The 16460-nt window shown below is 32.0% G+C and overlaps 1 protein-coding gene across 3 annotated transcripts in view; it reads right to left on the bottom strand.

Annotated features, from left to right (window-relative positions):
• Positions 1 to 16460, bottom strand: part of Faf2 (Fas-associated factor 2) — a 55990-nt gene that overhangs the window by 28691 nt on the left and 10839 nt on the right. For all 3 annotated transcript variants that reach the window (XM_035367536.2, XM_035367537.2, XM_035367538.2), the window contains exons 4-6: positions 14070 to 14188; positions 9619 to 9648; positions 5285 to 5385 (exon numbers count right to left, since the gene is read on the bottom strand). In XM_035367536.2, the coding sequence (XP_035223427.2) occupies positions 5285 to 5385; positions 9619 to 9648; positions 14070 to 14188 (250 nt within the window). The remainder of the gene's footprint in view (positions 1 to 5284; positions 5386 to 9618; positions 9649 to 14069; positions 14189 to 16460) is intronic.

Below are 16460 nucleotides of genomic sequence, written 5' to 3'. Positions count from 1 at the left end.
TTTTAACTGTCATAAAGATTCACCATCGTTTTCTATTCTTTTCCCGTGTCCTAGTTTTAGTAATATGTGGCGTGTTGTTATCGTTATCATCAACACTAATGTCATCACCATCATCATCGTCCTCCTCTGATTCAGCTTGACACTGCCATGACTTTAATTGGCTCACATGAGCTGTCGTATTAAAGAAACATCTTTTCACCTTCTCTTCTAATTGAGTCACTCAATAGGTATCACTTGGTAAAACTTCTGTAACTACCAAAGGTCGTAACTACTATTTCTCCTCGTTCGAATGTTAAAGAATTGCTTTTCTTTTTGTCATAATTTGCTTTCATTTTCATCTGCATATCTTCAATTCTCTTAAGTTCTTCCTTTTTAGATACTCTCTTTCACCAGTAATTGCTTTCTTAGGAGATCTGTCTATTCCCTCATTTATCTTAGATTGCTTTACAGATGGATTTACATCTTCCAAAGGTTTATTTCCTTTTGCAATATCTTTCTCTGGTTGTCTTTTATTTTGTTTCTCAACAAACTTCTTTTCATTTTGTTTCTTCACCAGCAAAATTATCTATTACCATTTCTTTTTGTAAACTTTTTTCTTTCCCTGTATTAATAATCTCTTTCTCAAGTGCTGTAATTTTACAATTCTTGCTATATTTCTTATACTTTTGATTATAGTTTTTTCTTGAATAGACTTACATTCTTTAATATCATTGATATCATCACTTCAAGTTTCTTTTTTAGAATATTAATTTTCTTCACTTGTATTCTGTTTAACGATTTTCGTTGAAGTCCTTTTCCTTTTCAGTGACTTTTTACCTTTGGAATTAGTGACTTTTACAGTATTTGGATTTTCAAACTTTCCATCATAATCCAGAGTTGCTGCTGATTCCGGACAGGAATCTTCATCATTTAAATTAGAATTGTCTTCCGATTCCCTTTTATTTTTACAATTTTTAACTATTAATTTGCCATCTTTAAATACTTTTACTTTTTTGTTTGACAAAGTGCTTAACTCTTCAGCTTCAATTAATTCTACTACTTCCACTCTACCGATACACTGATTCTCTTTCAAAATTAAATTTCGATTGCTGTAATTAGTGACTGGTATCACTGTTTCTCCCTCCAATAATGAGCCCAACTCATCTTCCAATCCACTTATTAAAACGTAACCATTATTTACTTCATCAGTTTTAACTTTCACAAAATTAACCGTATTACTTTCAATTTCAGTTTCTTGGGAAGCCTTCAGCTTAATTCGTGGAATGTTGATACCATTTTGCAACTGTGAAAATGGACAATCATTAGCATAGCGTACTCCAAGATATTACCTATCTTGGCGTATGCAATATGTGGTAAATCAATCCATGTTCGACCAACTAATAAGTCGCATGGTTGTGTTTCATCTCCTACAATTAGAACTGTAACTCCTTTCTTTTCACATTTTCAACCTCTAAATTAACAGTTACTTTTCCCAATGTTCTAGCGGCTGGTTTACTCTGGTTCCCAAAGCCAAACAATTCCTCTACATCAAGTTTTATAATAAGATTCAGTTTCTTAGCCATAGAGTGTTTCAATAAACACGAACTAGAACCCGTATTTATGATTGCAGTAATTTCTTCTCCATTGTTGATGCGAGTATACTTTAAATATAAAGTTGGTGGAACACCTGAATTCTGGTTCACGGATAAATTATTTTTAACATTTGTCAAATCTGAACTCTTAGATGTACACTTTTTAAAAGTATGACCCTTTTCACTACATTTCCTGCAAATAATTTCTTATTTTGGTTGAGGACAATCCGTCGCTATATGTCCATAATCATTACAATTGAAGCATTTCAGCTCACCCTTTTCATTGTGGATACCAGAATTATATTCCCTTTTCCTATCGTCTATTTTATAAAATTTTTCTCTCAAATTGTATTTATTATCAAAATTGTTTTTAAAACCCACTTTGAAATTACCATCTGTCTGCATAGAATCGTTAACATTTCTGGGTCTTGAAAAACTGATTATAGGATCCCTCATAAAATTTAGAACCAAATTTAGGCTTAGGATTATGCCTAAAAGTTTTGTTTTCTACTTGAAGCACTTTTATCCCTGTCGGAATATTTTCATATTTATCTAGTTTTTCAGCCAACTCTTCAGGATTAATGAATTTAGACCAATCATCAATGAAATGATCTCATACAGCAGTGGGGACCCCTTTCTTTAACTGATCCATAATAATAAGCTGTTTTAAAGAGTCAAAATCTGTTACATTAAATCCAGCAAGCCACTCTTCAAAATAATTTTTTAATTCAAACGTGAAGTCCCTCCACATATTACGCAACGTTTTAATATGATCAACGAACTTTTGCCGAAACTGTTCAGGGCTTAAATTTTCTCAGTAGCAGTTGTTCAACATGCTTATAGTCACTAGCTTTTTCTTCTAGGGCAATTAAGGCGTTATTTCATAAGGTAATAGATCCAACAGCTGAGAACCCAATTTTGTTCTTCTAACTCAATATGTCATGCCTGTCTTTCAAATAAGAATAAATAAAAACTTATATCACCTTCATTCAAATCATACTTATGCATTAATTTACTCATATCACAAATATTACTTTTTCAAGTATTAGAAGGAACAGAATCATTTACATTACTACTTCTGATTTCCACTTCTATTTTCAATTTTTCAAGTTCAAATGTTCTTTGCTTAGCTTTTTCTAAAATTTCCATTTCAAGTGTTCTTTGCTTTTCTTTTTCTAAAAGTTCCATCTTTTCCTTTTTGAGTTCAAATGTTCTTTGATTATCTTTTTCTAAAATTTCTAACTTTCCCTGTTTAAACGATCATTTACAACTCAATCTAGTGTTTGTTTAGTAAAGTCTTCGTTATAGTTTTTACTATTCAAAATCATATCCCCTAAGCCTACAATTTTAATATCAGACTACATCAAGTTCTTTGAAGTCACATTTCTTGCCCCTTGCCAAATAAGCCATCTTAGACTTCAATTTTCAAATAATAATACAAAAATTATATTTAAGTTCTTTCCGTGTAATACTTAAACATAACATAAACAGTTTGTAAATGCACATACCTTTCTACCTTCAGTTTTGGCGAGCTTCCGCATTCAGTTTAGGCTTAACGTACATTAAGGCAATACATTGTTAAATCCTAGGTAATAATTCTAGTTAATCCCACTTCTGAAATGTTAGCAATTACTTCCTTTATTCAAAAATATTTCCATCAAATATTACCATTTAAACATTAATTGTTAGATACTTGCTTTATTCTGAAACATTGCCATCAAACATTACAGTTTTAAAAAAAACTGTTGTTGCCAATCTGGAAAATATATTTAAAATTAATTAATGTGTTGCGTTTACATATATAAATATTTGAAAAAAAATTATTAGAATTTTATGAAGTGAACGATTCTAACAAACCAGTTTTAGATGTGTGATCTTTCTTCATTTGCCATGATTGTTGGCTGCTGGATTATTTCAGTCCTGCATTATCATAAAATTTTAACTTCCATCTGTGTTATTTTAAAAAGCTATTTCCTTTCACCAAGGATATTTCATTTTTACTGAAAGAATTTCATAGTGATTTTTTTCGTTATTTGACAACTGTTAAACTCTACGATTCATCTCAATTCCTTCAACAAAATCTTAAGGAAAAAATGTATCTGGCTCAGAATATAATGAATTATAATGCTGAGTGCAGTTCATGGTACAAGATTTCTATTACTGGCACACTTGCACACATTTTGGCTGCTGCCCTGTTAATGGAAGAGTATCAAAATTACAACTATAACATTCTACCTCAATTAAAACAGCACAGGTGCTAAATTATACAAGGTTGTTCAATAAGTTCGCAAAGAGCCAATATTAGACCTAAAACTTCGACGCCATTTTCATATTTGTTCTTTGTTAGGAACATGTAAAAAGTTTCATTTCGATCTGTTAATTTATTCATTGTTTAACCTTCTTTTATATCTAACATGTTGTGGCTTTTTTCAGGTACGGATAAAATTGAGCAACGTGCAGTAATTCTTTGTAAAGAAAGGTTTAAAGGCAATGGAAATTCATACCGAAATGGTGAATGTGATGGATGAATCTGCTCCTTCAAAAACAATGGTTTGCAAGTGGGCTAGTTTATTCAAAAGTGGTCGTACCAGCCTTGAAGATGATCCGTGGGCACAGTGAGCAATATTTTGAGTGTTAATTTGGGTTTCAAAAACTCTGTGCAAAATGGGTGCCACATTCTCTAACGATGGAGCAAAAACACATTCGGATGCGACTTTGCCAGCAACATTTGGAGCGTTTTAAGAAGAATAAAAGCGACTTTATCCACTGATTTATCACAATGGATGAGACTTCGGTCTACCATCATGATCCTGAATCAAAACAGGAGGCTAAGGAGTGGTGTGAACCCGGCTCTTCAGCGCCGAAGCGAGTTCGTGTGCAAAAATCAACCAAGAATGTGTTAGCATCAGTTTTTTGGGATGTGAAAGGAATTTTGTTTAGATTACCTTCAAACTGGCAAAACAATTAATTCGGATTATTATTGTAACCTTTTGAATCAATTAGACGAAAAAATTCGTGAAAGAAGATCCGGATTACAGAAGAAGAAAATAATTTTCCACCAAGATAACGCACCTGCGCACTCAGCTCAAAAAACCATTGCTAAAATAACTGAATTGAAGTACGAATTGTTGCAACATCCAGCCTATTAGCCAGATTTAGCTCTCTCCGACTTCTGGCTCTTCCCACACCTCAAACAATATCTCCGTGGAAAACAATTTTCTTCAAACGAAGAGGTAATAGCTGCAGTGGAGGGATATTTTGCAGAGCTGTCGAAAAACCACTACAGTCAAGGGATCCATAAATTAGAAGACCATTGGAATAAGTGTATTGAAGTTGAGGAAAACTATGTTGAAAAATATTCATTTTTACAAATAAAAATTGGTTTCTTCATTTCCGTTCCGCGAACTTATTGAACAATCTGGTATATAGAGGTTTAGTGACTTCTGCAAAAAATATTGCTTGGTAATAGTTAACAAAATATTCAATGGAAATGGTAGCTTCCTTCAATACTGAATGAGCAACTTCTTGGTTATAATGGCAAAATTGTCAAAGTCATACATATTGCACGTATAAGAGGCTGAGCAGATTTTAAGCATTGGTGGGATTTTCAGTCTTCTGCCATAGATTGATAGACAAACATAAGACACTATTTTATTTGCATATTGCATATTTAGTGCTACTAACTTTCAAAATATAAATAATTTAAAACTAACTTGATAATAAGTTCCACGATAAAAAATAGGATGCTCTGTTCCATACGTCTCCTCAAACTGCTCAATAAATGTTGTAACATCTCGAATAGGATCAGTTACAGCTGTAAAGAGCATTTATTTAGAAAACATACACATGGTTATACACTGGTCATCAAAATTAAAGAATAAAAATGGAAATGAAATGTAACTGATACTTAATGAAAAATTATGTATAGAAATTTGTAAAAGCATTAACATAAATTACAATATTTGGCAAATGATTATTCACAAAATATTGAAATTAAAACCAAATTTATGGAAAAAATGTGTCTTCAATATGGTGTATGGTTACATCAGACAGATATGCATACTTCCCATCTTGATTTCATAGACTTACTTAAGTGTTGAACACGTCTTGTGGAACTACACGCCACTATTCTAAAAGTGACCGTTTCAGCTACTGGAGGATCCAAGGAGAAATCTGGCAAACTGAAATTCGGCACCCTAATATGCTAATTCCACATATGCTCAATCGGGTGAGTAAGGTGGCCAATCCATTCGAGTGACATCTTCTGCTTGCAAGTATTCTAACACCAAATATACTGGATGAGGCCAAGCATTGTCATCCATTAGCAAAAGCTCTGGGAAAACAGTATAACTTGCATTTCCAGTACATCGTTCACATATTTCTGAGTGGTTAGAGAACCTCCTTGAAAGCTATGCAGCTCGGTGCACCATTTGTCACGATTCCTCCCCAAATCATTAAACTGCAGTCACAGAAAGGAGATATTTTATAGATAAGGGAATGCAAGTTTTGTGTTCCTTTCTCTCTCAAGATCAAATCATATCTAGAATCACTGTTTAGACTAACTATAAATGGACTCGTCAATAAACCATACTCTTGCCCAGTCATCTTGGATCCATTGAACATGATGACAACACCAGTTTAAAAGGGCCTCTTTGGAAGCTTGGGTGAGTGGGATACATACCACTGGTTTTCTCAGTTCCACCTCATTAAGCCTTCGTGCAGCAGTAAAACGGCTAATTCAAACTTTTGTGGCAGCCCAAAGGGCTAAAACCTAATCTCTAGTAGTTGCTTTGTACTTTTTTTTAGCTGAAAATGACAGACAACAGCCTTATGATGCAGTTATTGCTCTTGGTTGCCTTTGACCAGGCTGCCATATTAGGCTGCCAATTAATTTAAAAATTAATACCACTCCCCTTTATGAGAAAAATCCCGGCCAAACTGGTCAAAATCAAATGGTTTGCTCAAAAGACCATTTTTTGAATTATTTCCAAGAAGCAAAGAAATAAAATAAAAAATTTTAGATTGAAATATGCAGCAATCCCACTAGGGGATTTTTTTTTTTTTTTTTTTTTTTTTAAATAATGCCTCTCTTCCAGTAAAATCAAAAAATAAATTTCAAAGAATGCTGTACTTTCATTCCTTTCTTTTCGAACAATATATTATTTTTATTCTAAAATGTACAACCTAAAGTTATCAGAGACATTTAACATTCCAGGACTGGTATCACACAGATTCCAACTTTCGAGAAAAGCTATTAGTAATACTTAACTGAATTATAGCTGTGGCAATCAAACATTCTACAGATTGGAAGGAAAAGATTTAATAGCATAAACTGGATGTTGCACTATATGAATGGAACATTGCTAACAATTTTGCACATGAAGTAAAAGATTAAAAAATAAGATGCATTTACCTATATTAATGTTCCTAACTGCCAATGCAAACTTTGATGCCCATTTTGCTACAACCAGCTCTCCAGGACTAAACTTATTCTGGTAACAAACAGTTCTGTGACTAAATTATTTCACTTTCTACACAACAAGTGCACGCCACATCAATTCGAAGTTCAGTGCGATATACTTCAGATATTCTAAGCATGTGTATAAAGAAAATGGCAAAAGTGCCTTTGCAAAAATAAATTTTTCTATTGAAAGCTACAAACTTTCTTTACAATTCTTATCATGGTACTTGCATTAACACAAGCAAAGTTGACAGTTTTTCCAAAATATACACTTCTGAGGGAAAATGTTCTTGAAGACAATGAAAATTCTTTCCTATAAATTATCACAGGATACCAGCTATGACAAGAATGATCATTACTTTGCATCCAGCCTTGGATGCAAAGTAAAATAACAACAGAGTACTATTTTACAGAACTCGTACGGTAATCTGAATTACTGTCAACAGCTTACACAAACGGTGCACATTACAGCCTTTAAATTATTTCCTTTCTTGTAGAATACACCATATGCTTAATCAGAACAGCTGGCTTTAGTCCTTCCATGTGACATTTTTTCTGCTAGGGTAGAATTGAGAAACACTGGTATTTAAAAATATATATATACACAACTGAAACACTATGCTCCACTAGAAATGATGAAATAAGAGCTCCACATTTATAACAGAACTGTCATCATTCCTTACGAAAAATGATGATATTTCCTTTCAAGTAGATTTTATTTTCATGTAGTACTGCTGTTTATTAGATTACATGTGCCACCTGCAGTCATCACGATCACCTTGAACGGCTGAAAAATTAAAATTGCACACTTGACACAATGCATAGTTTTCTGAAAATTTTGAAGTAAACATGCCTACTCTATAACCATATAACATAAACTATAACACTCTTTGTATTTTTGAAAAAATTTTTGTCTCTTTGAAAGCAATATTGTAAGTATATTTGTTACAAGAGATTTTAATAATCTAAAGTCTGACAGCTCACAAAATACATGCAAATGATGTCAGCACAACAGTTTAAAACAACCTGATACATCGACTGTGATATCAGTATAATTGTTAGAGTCAATGTGATATATCAATCATAATATTAGCTTAACTGCAAGCTTTGACCTTTCACTTCTGCTCGCTCACATAGAACAGTCATGTGATTCAAATATGGCCCATTCCATAGCAGTTTTTGTCACACCAGTAATTCCTTAACAGAGGATGCAATTCAGTAATTATAGAAAATATTTAACAGTTGCTCCTTTGGTATCAACTAAGGTATTAAGAAAAATTAATATCACTTTCATACTTCACATTTTTGGAAGGGAACAGAAAACGTTCAGATCATGTACATGCATGCTCCAAACAGAGTCTGGAAATTTTCATCTCTAAAACATCTATACAAAAGCCAAATTAAAATATCACCTCTGTTAATCATGTCACTCCATTAGTAACTTGGTATGAAATCATCCATAACTAAACACATTACAAAGTCTTTAATCCGGACTCGTAGGGACTTCAGCGTTCCGGATTAGGAGTTTTTCTGGATTATAGATCATCAATTTAAATTTGGTAAGATGGCATGCAGAAATTATACAATTAAAAATATGAAACCGTCATTTATGAAATAAATAGCAATTCTGATCTAAAGCGTATCAAAATTTACAAAAAAAAAAAAAAAAAAAAAAAAAAAAAAAGAGCTTAATATTTATTGTTTACTTTATTAAACATTTCTTTCACCGCGCGCATGCGTAAAGCATACATTACGCATAGTTGAAATTAGAAAATTGCAACCAGAAAACTATTTGATGCGTATTCGTGATATTAATAATGATGGGGAAATTGATTTAAATCTTATCGGAGTACATCGAGATGAAACACTACATTTAGTAAGGAATTATAAGCAGAATAAAATAAAAACATCTGCCCTGAAGATGAGGATAGTGCTGACAGATCAACTTCCAGTTCATTGCGCGCCGCGATGCCCCCCCCCCCAAGACCAGCGTGAAATTGATAAACTGATTTCGGAATGGTTAGAGAAACAAATCACCTCTCTGTCACTTTCTTAATGCCTTTATCCATTTTTTGCAGCAATTCCACTTTTTGTTTCATGGACATAGAAACATGCTTTTGCTTTGTAGATACTTCGGCAGCTCCAGAATCGGAAACTCTTTTTGACAGAATCGAAAGTTCAAGCTTACTTTTTATAAAATTGCTCTAACAGTCTGCAAAAAATAATAAGCCGGATCCAATTAGAAGATTAAGGAACAACGCAATCTGCAACATTAACTGAAGTAGATAATTAGATCATTTTAGCCTAGCTTATACCATCCTTTATACATTAAACATGCATGCGTAAAGGTATGCGCATGCGTTTACGCATGTGCAGAAAGTTTGTAGCTTTGAGGTCCGGATTATAGATCATTCCGGATTATGAAGTCCGGATTAAAGACTTTATACTGTACTGCATACTATAATAACTATATACTAGATACTAATAATCATCTATAACTAAATACAAGTTTGAAATACTACATAGTGGAATAATGTCATTTAAAAATTTTTTACTCATATCTGAAATAACATTGTTATTACTTACTTCTTCGAGGATCTGCTCTGATAAAACTCACTAAAATGGTAAGAAAATAAAAATAATTACAGAAAAATCATTTAATAATATATTAGAATATAAATTAAGTACACTAGCTTAAAAATGCCTAGTACTTGTGTATTATCCAATATTGAGAATTTTGCAGGATGCCAAATGACAATATCTGCCTTCTGGCTATATGTTAAATGTTTACATTTTCCTTTCAGACTTTCAGTCTTGTTCTTTAATTAACCCTCCAAGATGTTTTGCCTTTGTAGTTTCTTCGAGGGCCTCAGACATTTCAAAAGTACTGAAATGCTAGCCATCAGGTTTTGCAGAAATATGAAATATTAGCAAAATTTTAAGAATGCTTTTAGATGATAGTTTCCTAATGTGGGGGTATTTATCAACTATTTGCAGACATTCAGAACAACTTCAGGGCCTTACAGATCCAAGAAAGTGTTGGGAAGCAAATGGGAACTAAGGACAAGTTGGAAAAATTACTATCTAAGCACTTTAGATGAAAACATTTTAACATTCCTTTAATCATACAAATATTACTATGAAGCATTATTACAAGATTCATATCATATTAAATCATGCCAGTAAATAAATCCTTTACATATGTTTTTCCCAAGTTGCATATACATTTATTTTTCTATTTGAAGGAAGAAAAGTATAATAATATAAAATCATGATCTTAGATTAGGTATCCAGTACATCCAAAACATGCAAGTGGGCATACCTTTTTAATATACACCAGGAGTTATCAACCGGTGGTACGCAAAGGAAAAGTATTTTTAACTATTAAATTCAAAAATCTCGTAAAGAAAAAGAAAAAAATGATAGAAATTTCCTGTGATCGAACTTGAACTGCAGATTTCAAAAATAATACACTTGTTAACTTTTGTCTGAACTGAAAAGTAACTTTAAAGGCATTTCAAATAAAGCTATTAAATTTTTATTGCCTTTTTGCACAACCTTTTGTGTGTGTGTGTGTGAACAAGGATTTTCTTTCATGTTATATTTAAAATTTAAATACAGAACAAAATTAAAAGTGGATCCTAATTTATGGTTAAAACTAAGTGAAATAAGACCAGCCAGAAAGAAATTTGTCTCTCTTAAACAGGCCCAAATGTTGCACTAAATTTTAGAATTAAAGTAATATAACTTAAATTTTGATAATAAAAATGGTAACCCATTTTTAATCTAAAATATTTTTTATATATGCATATTTAATACAAATAGCCAATAGGTTGTGGAAATGACAAAACATATTTATTTTTAATATTTCTATTGAGAAATTGAAAAATAATCATTGCAAAATGTAGCGGTGGTACTTAAGTTTTCCAGTTTTTATTTAGATGGTACGCGTTAGTCGAAAGGTTGAAAACTGCTTATACCATATACCATTATACATACTGTACTAGTAATCTATGCACTGTTGTCAGGTTTATAAATACTTTAATCATTACCATTATGTTCCATTTTTGCATGAAACGTTTTAATAAATAATTTGATGAAGTGCAAAACCAGTTACTATTGAAAAATTCTTTGTAACAAGGATATGAGGGAGCCTTGGAGACCCCCCCCCCCCAAAAAAAACTTTGAAAAAGAAGGGAATAAAACGGTTAGGAAATTAAACATAAGAATAAAGTTAAAATCAATTAAAAGAAGGATCATATTAAAACATGATTCGAAAAAGCAGATAAATAATAAGAATGAAATTAGAGAATTTGAAGAAAAACAGATCACATTTACAATAACTGAATTTAAATTTGCTTTCAAAATTAAGAGATTCCCCCCCCCAAAAAAAGGCCAAGCAGAATTTAATGAAATTTTGTATGAATTCAGTAGTTTTATATTATATAATAATACACATACCCATCAAGACCATGAGCAATGCTCAAAAAAGCAGAAATGTCCAAAACTGGCACTGTGCTTGAAATAAAGCTGACTGATGGTAGAGTCACCTCTATATACGCCACATAGCAAAATAACCGCACTTTTTAGTGAGACAATCAATGAGTTTCTTAGCCACTGCTGTACTAAAAAGCAGTTCTTAGCTCCTGAATGATTCTTGGAGGTAGTTAGTGAATTGCAATTACCATTCCAAATACATCAAACATGTTCAGTTAGGTTCAGATCTGAAAATCTAACAAACCAAGGCTTCTGATGAATACCTTTACTTTATTTCAAAGTACACTAGTTCAGCCCCATGTGGATGAGTATTGTCATCCATTAAAAAAAAAAAAAAAAAAAAAAAGCAGCCAACTGTACATCTGCAAAGTTTCGTGCAGAACTCGGAAATCTCCTCTCTGTACATCTGAGCAGTCAAGGCCTTTCAAATATGCACATGTGCAGTCATCCTGCTTGCCCTCATCAAAACATCTCTGTAATAAGAGAAAAACATCAGAGACTGCTGTTTTCTTCAGCATGCTGACTTGTGTGAATGCAAATAGCAGGTTTTCTGCAGAAAACCCCTCTTTTGAGAAACCTTTGGGAAAAAATAACTCTTCAAACTTATGTTCCAGTGGCAGCAGATTGCTTGTATGTTAGAGCAACTGGCTGAAAATGCTAAATACTAAACTGCACTGAACATTCTGCCTTCAAGGCACTCTAAATCAGACAATTTCAATATGAATACATTCCCCTGAAACTGTTTTTACAAATTGAAGATGATACTAGGCACCACAATGAGCTCTCTTAAAAGCCTAAATTTGGAATGTTCAGCCTCCAATCTACCAATGATTATCATTCCATCATTTAAATTGATGGTTACTTGTTCTATTGAACAGCTTATGGAATTAAAAAAATTCTGCAATAAACATTTCGATTATTACCAATGCATATAGATGAAGTAAGGGTTGAAGAATATACGACTGCTTTTTATACTCATCACTGTTGCAGCATCACCTAAATATACACCGATATCTTGACAACTTTTTAAGATATCTCTAGGAGAAACAGAGCAAATATTAGATACCGAACATATAATTATTATTTATGCATATGTTTTTCCTGTTCTGTTTAAAGATTTGAGTGTTCTTTTTCTGTAATTTTTGCTGTTTTCATATTGTGCCATTATTAATTCTTGGAACTGCCTAACAAATTTCAAGGGGTGGCAACTTGGCAGCCAAGGCAAATTAAATATTCATTACTCCCTCCTACCCTGTAAAGGTTATGCAGCCACAAACAAACTGGCAAACTACTCATATCTTTTCAAGAACATTTACATTTTGTATAGCTTCGTGGTAAAAAGAGAAGCAGCAGACTATCTAGGCCAAAGTGCAGAAAGGAAGTGTCTTGAATCAGAATGAAATCTTACTTCAGAATTAGTTTCAGCTTTCAGTACATTTGATCTGTAATTAATAACGCTATAAAATTATTATTGGCTGTTTACAATTTAGTTCCATTTACATCACCAGCACTATGTAAGAGTCAAATGACATGGATTAATCTCAAAATGATGCAGTGCAGAAAAAGGTTTTACTATTTTTAGAATAGAGAAGAGAAATTCCAAAATTAAAATTAAGGGGCTATTGTTAATTTAAACACACACACACACAAATAAAACTAGGAATGGAACTTTAAAAAGTCTGCATTACTACACTAGACAATGATGCAAAATATCTTCATTCCCAAAATCATTTGCAAAATTACTTTTACATCATATTAAGCTCCAAATAGTAGGTTTGTCCCAGAAAAATGTGAAGTATCATTTGTTTGAAAATATAACGTAAATACAGCTTCATAACGTACAGTATTTATTTCTTAAAGTATAGATAAATAATTACAGATATAATTCCTTACCAAGACTTCAACAAATTAGTATTTCTTGATCTTCTTAATGAAATAAAATTAAATGCAACTACTAAGATACTAAAATCATTTCTGTTACACTGATAAGTGCCCTGAATATATTTAAATATATATGTTGTAAACTAATGCATTTTCTACAACAAATTCCTATTAAAAATTGAACTTCATTAAAGTCATGAATATTAATTAAATTAACATTATAAAAATATGTTATTTATGCTTAGAAGAAATTGAAAATATAGTTTTGAATGATAAATATGCTGCACAAAAGGCTTCCCCCCCAAATTGCAAAACTAGACAAAACTATAACCCTTTTATATCAGCAGTCATGAATACATACATTGTTTTTCATTTTTTATTACACTTTTCAGCTATTAATAATTTTCAAGATTTCATTCTTGTACATTATTCAAATATTCATTTCAAAACAATGTTTTAAAATTTTCCTCACTGTTTATTAATGGTTATGGGAATTTCAATGTACTTTTACTTCAAACCACTTGTAGTTTTTAATTACAAAATTCAGATGAATAAAAATACAGAAAAATATCTACCTATTATAAGAAACAAAGATGATAAAAAAATAAGCATTAATTATGCATTTCTGTTGTTAAAATATAAAATACACAGATACTCACATGCATATCTTGCTAACCTTACTAATGCGGAATACACAAATTGGAAAGGGAAAGATATAAATAAAAAACTCCATCCTAATAAACCAGTAGGCTGCCACGATCGAACAGCAAGAAATACTCTGCAAAAATCAAACAAAATTTACAAATAATAAACGTGTTTAACTATACATGGTAATTCAAATATATATGGCAAAAATACAAAGACAGATAGATGTAACAAAAATAAGCAGATTTGGTAATGTGCAGAAAGGGTAGTTAAATGCTGGTACAGAAAAAAAAAAAACATGTACAGAGGGTAAGCAAAAAAAGTAAAAAGAAATAAACACTGCAATGATTCAGCTTTTCAAAACCGGTGCTAAATAATGCAATAACAGTAATACAAGATTCACAATGGTAGTGGTACTCTTCTGTTATTGGGACAGGATTAAAAGATAGTATATGCATATATGCATGTGCATATGTATCAGCATAAATGTGTGTGTATAAACACATACATACATACATGCATACAATGAACACATATATACAGATATATATACATACATGCATTTTTAAATATGGTTCTGATAACAGAAGAGTACCATGGCAGTTGTTATGCTTGAACATTTAGGGATTCGGTATCAGCCTTCTACAAAGCTGCTCTCTGCATAGCCTGCAGCTGTTCTGGTACCATCCATAGCTTTGTAAATAAAACACATATTGGTGTATGCATTTGTATAGTATACAGAGCAAGATTCTGACTAACCTACAAAAATTTTAATTAAACATAATAAAACTTTGACAGATGCACTCAGACATTTTGTTTTAGAACATACATTATTTAGTACTTTTTGGTCATACATCTGCCACTTACAAGAGAAACCAAATACATGCTGAGACCCAACAACAGCACGAGACCCAACAACAGCACCGAGACCCAACAACAGCACCGAGACCTAACAACAACACCGGCTGTGCAATCGGAAAGTACACATTTTTTTGTACCATGATTTTTCAACTCTAAGGTAAAACATTTTTTTTTTTTTTCCCTAAAAGCCTCATTTCCAGTATAAAAAGTACTAATCATAATTAATGCTGATTAATAATAGAGGAATAAAACCACTGAAAAATTTGTGTTCTCTTTAGACCCCAAATTCCAATAACAAAATTAGATAATTTCCCATCTACTTATAAAACAGCATACTCAGGGCAATCATATTACTTACAAAAAATAGCACTGATTCCAAAGACTAATAGAATGCTAATAGAATATACTAATAGAATGTGTGGTGCAGATTTGTTAACTTAAAACACTTTACCAAATACATAATGTGCAGAAGTGTACTTACTAGATATTTAGTAAAAACCAAATCTATAGAGGCTCCTATAATTTAGTCACTGTATACATGATTACTTAAAAGATTCATTATTGTTGTTGTTATTATTACTACAGTACAAGATCTGAGATCTGGAACATCAGAATTTTGGTAATTCAGACTGGCTGTGTGGATGTTTTCATGGTTTTCCCCACATGTAACGTGGATATGAAGCAGTTCTCTTAAAGTCCTCCATGCAGCATCAGCTACCTCCCTTTGGTGTATATCATTATGTGCACAGACATAATCAATTTTAAAAGAATCTCTTGAGTGAAATTCTTAAAGTTACTACACCTGTCATTAGCTGCTCCTCTTTCACTAATGATTTTCACAGCAGCAGCCAAAAAATTTCCAAATCATAGAAAGAAAATATTCTTTTCATAAAGTTCTATATGTAAAGGGTATAGCAACCTTAACTGACTAGGTTCTGACTTGATGTTGTGAGTATTCAATGTTTAATGCTCATTGAACGAAACAAATACTACACTTACATCACGCATGTGTGATGTTACTGTATGACAAAAAAATTTCATAAACCTCGGCACTTGCTTTCTGACGCAAACAGTAAACAGACGTCATCCAATACTCATTTAATTTGCAACAACAAAATAAACTATAAAATTACACAGTATGAAAATGCTAAACAAATATTACAATTTAATTTTAATAACTATTTCATTAAGTTAAAAATATTTTAATGAAATGGCTCTGACAAATCAATGTGAATTAGGTAGTAAATCCCCCCATTGCCTTCAAAATTTTAATTCAAGCAATATAAGAGTCTTACAGGAGCTTAAACTTGTGCACAGTATTTCATGTCACTATATCAGTGAGTATTTCAATTCCATCAGAATAAAACTTCCATTTCTAATGATGATAAATGAAGGAAGTTAACATTTTCACTCCAAATAAGAGACATTGAAATGTCTGAAGAGATACCTAATGCAACAAAGAAATCTTTTAGAAAACACTTTAGAATTCCTGCAATTATGAATGTAAAGGGGATTGCATATACGAAATTCATTCTAAGAAACAA

This window comes from Stegodyphus dumicola, chromosome 2 (genome assembly GCF_044657685.1).
Source record: "Stegodyphus dumicola isolate Sdum_Otavi_A_Nest chromosome 2, ASM4465768v1".
Lineage (NCBI taxonomy): Eukaryota > Metazoa > Arthropoda > Arachnida > Araneae > Eresidae > Stegodyphus > Stegodyphus dumicola.
Note: the sequence above shows the minus strand (reverse complement) of the source record. Positions and strands in the feature narration are given on the sequence as shown.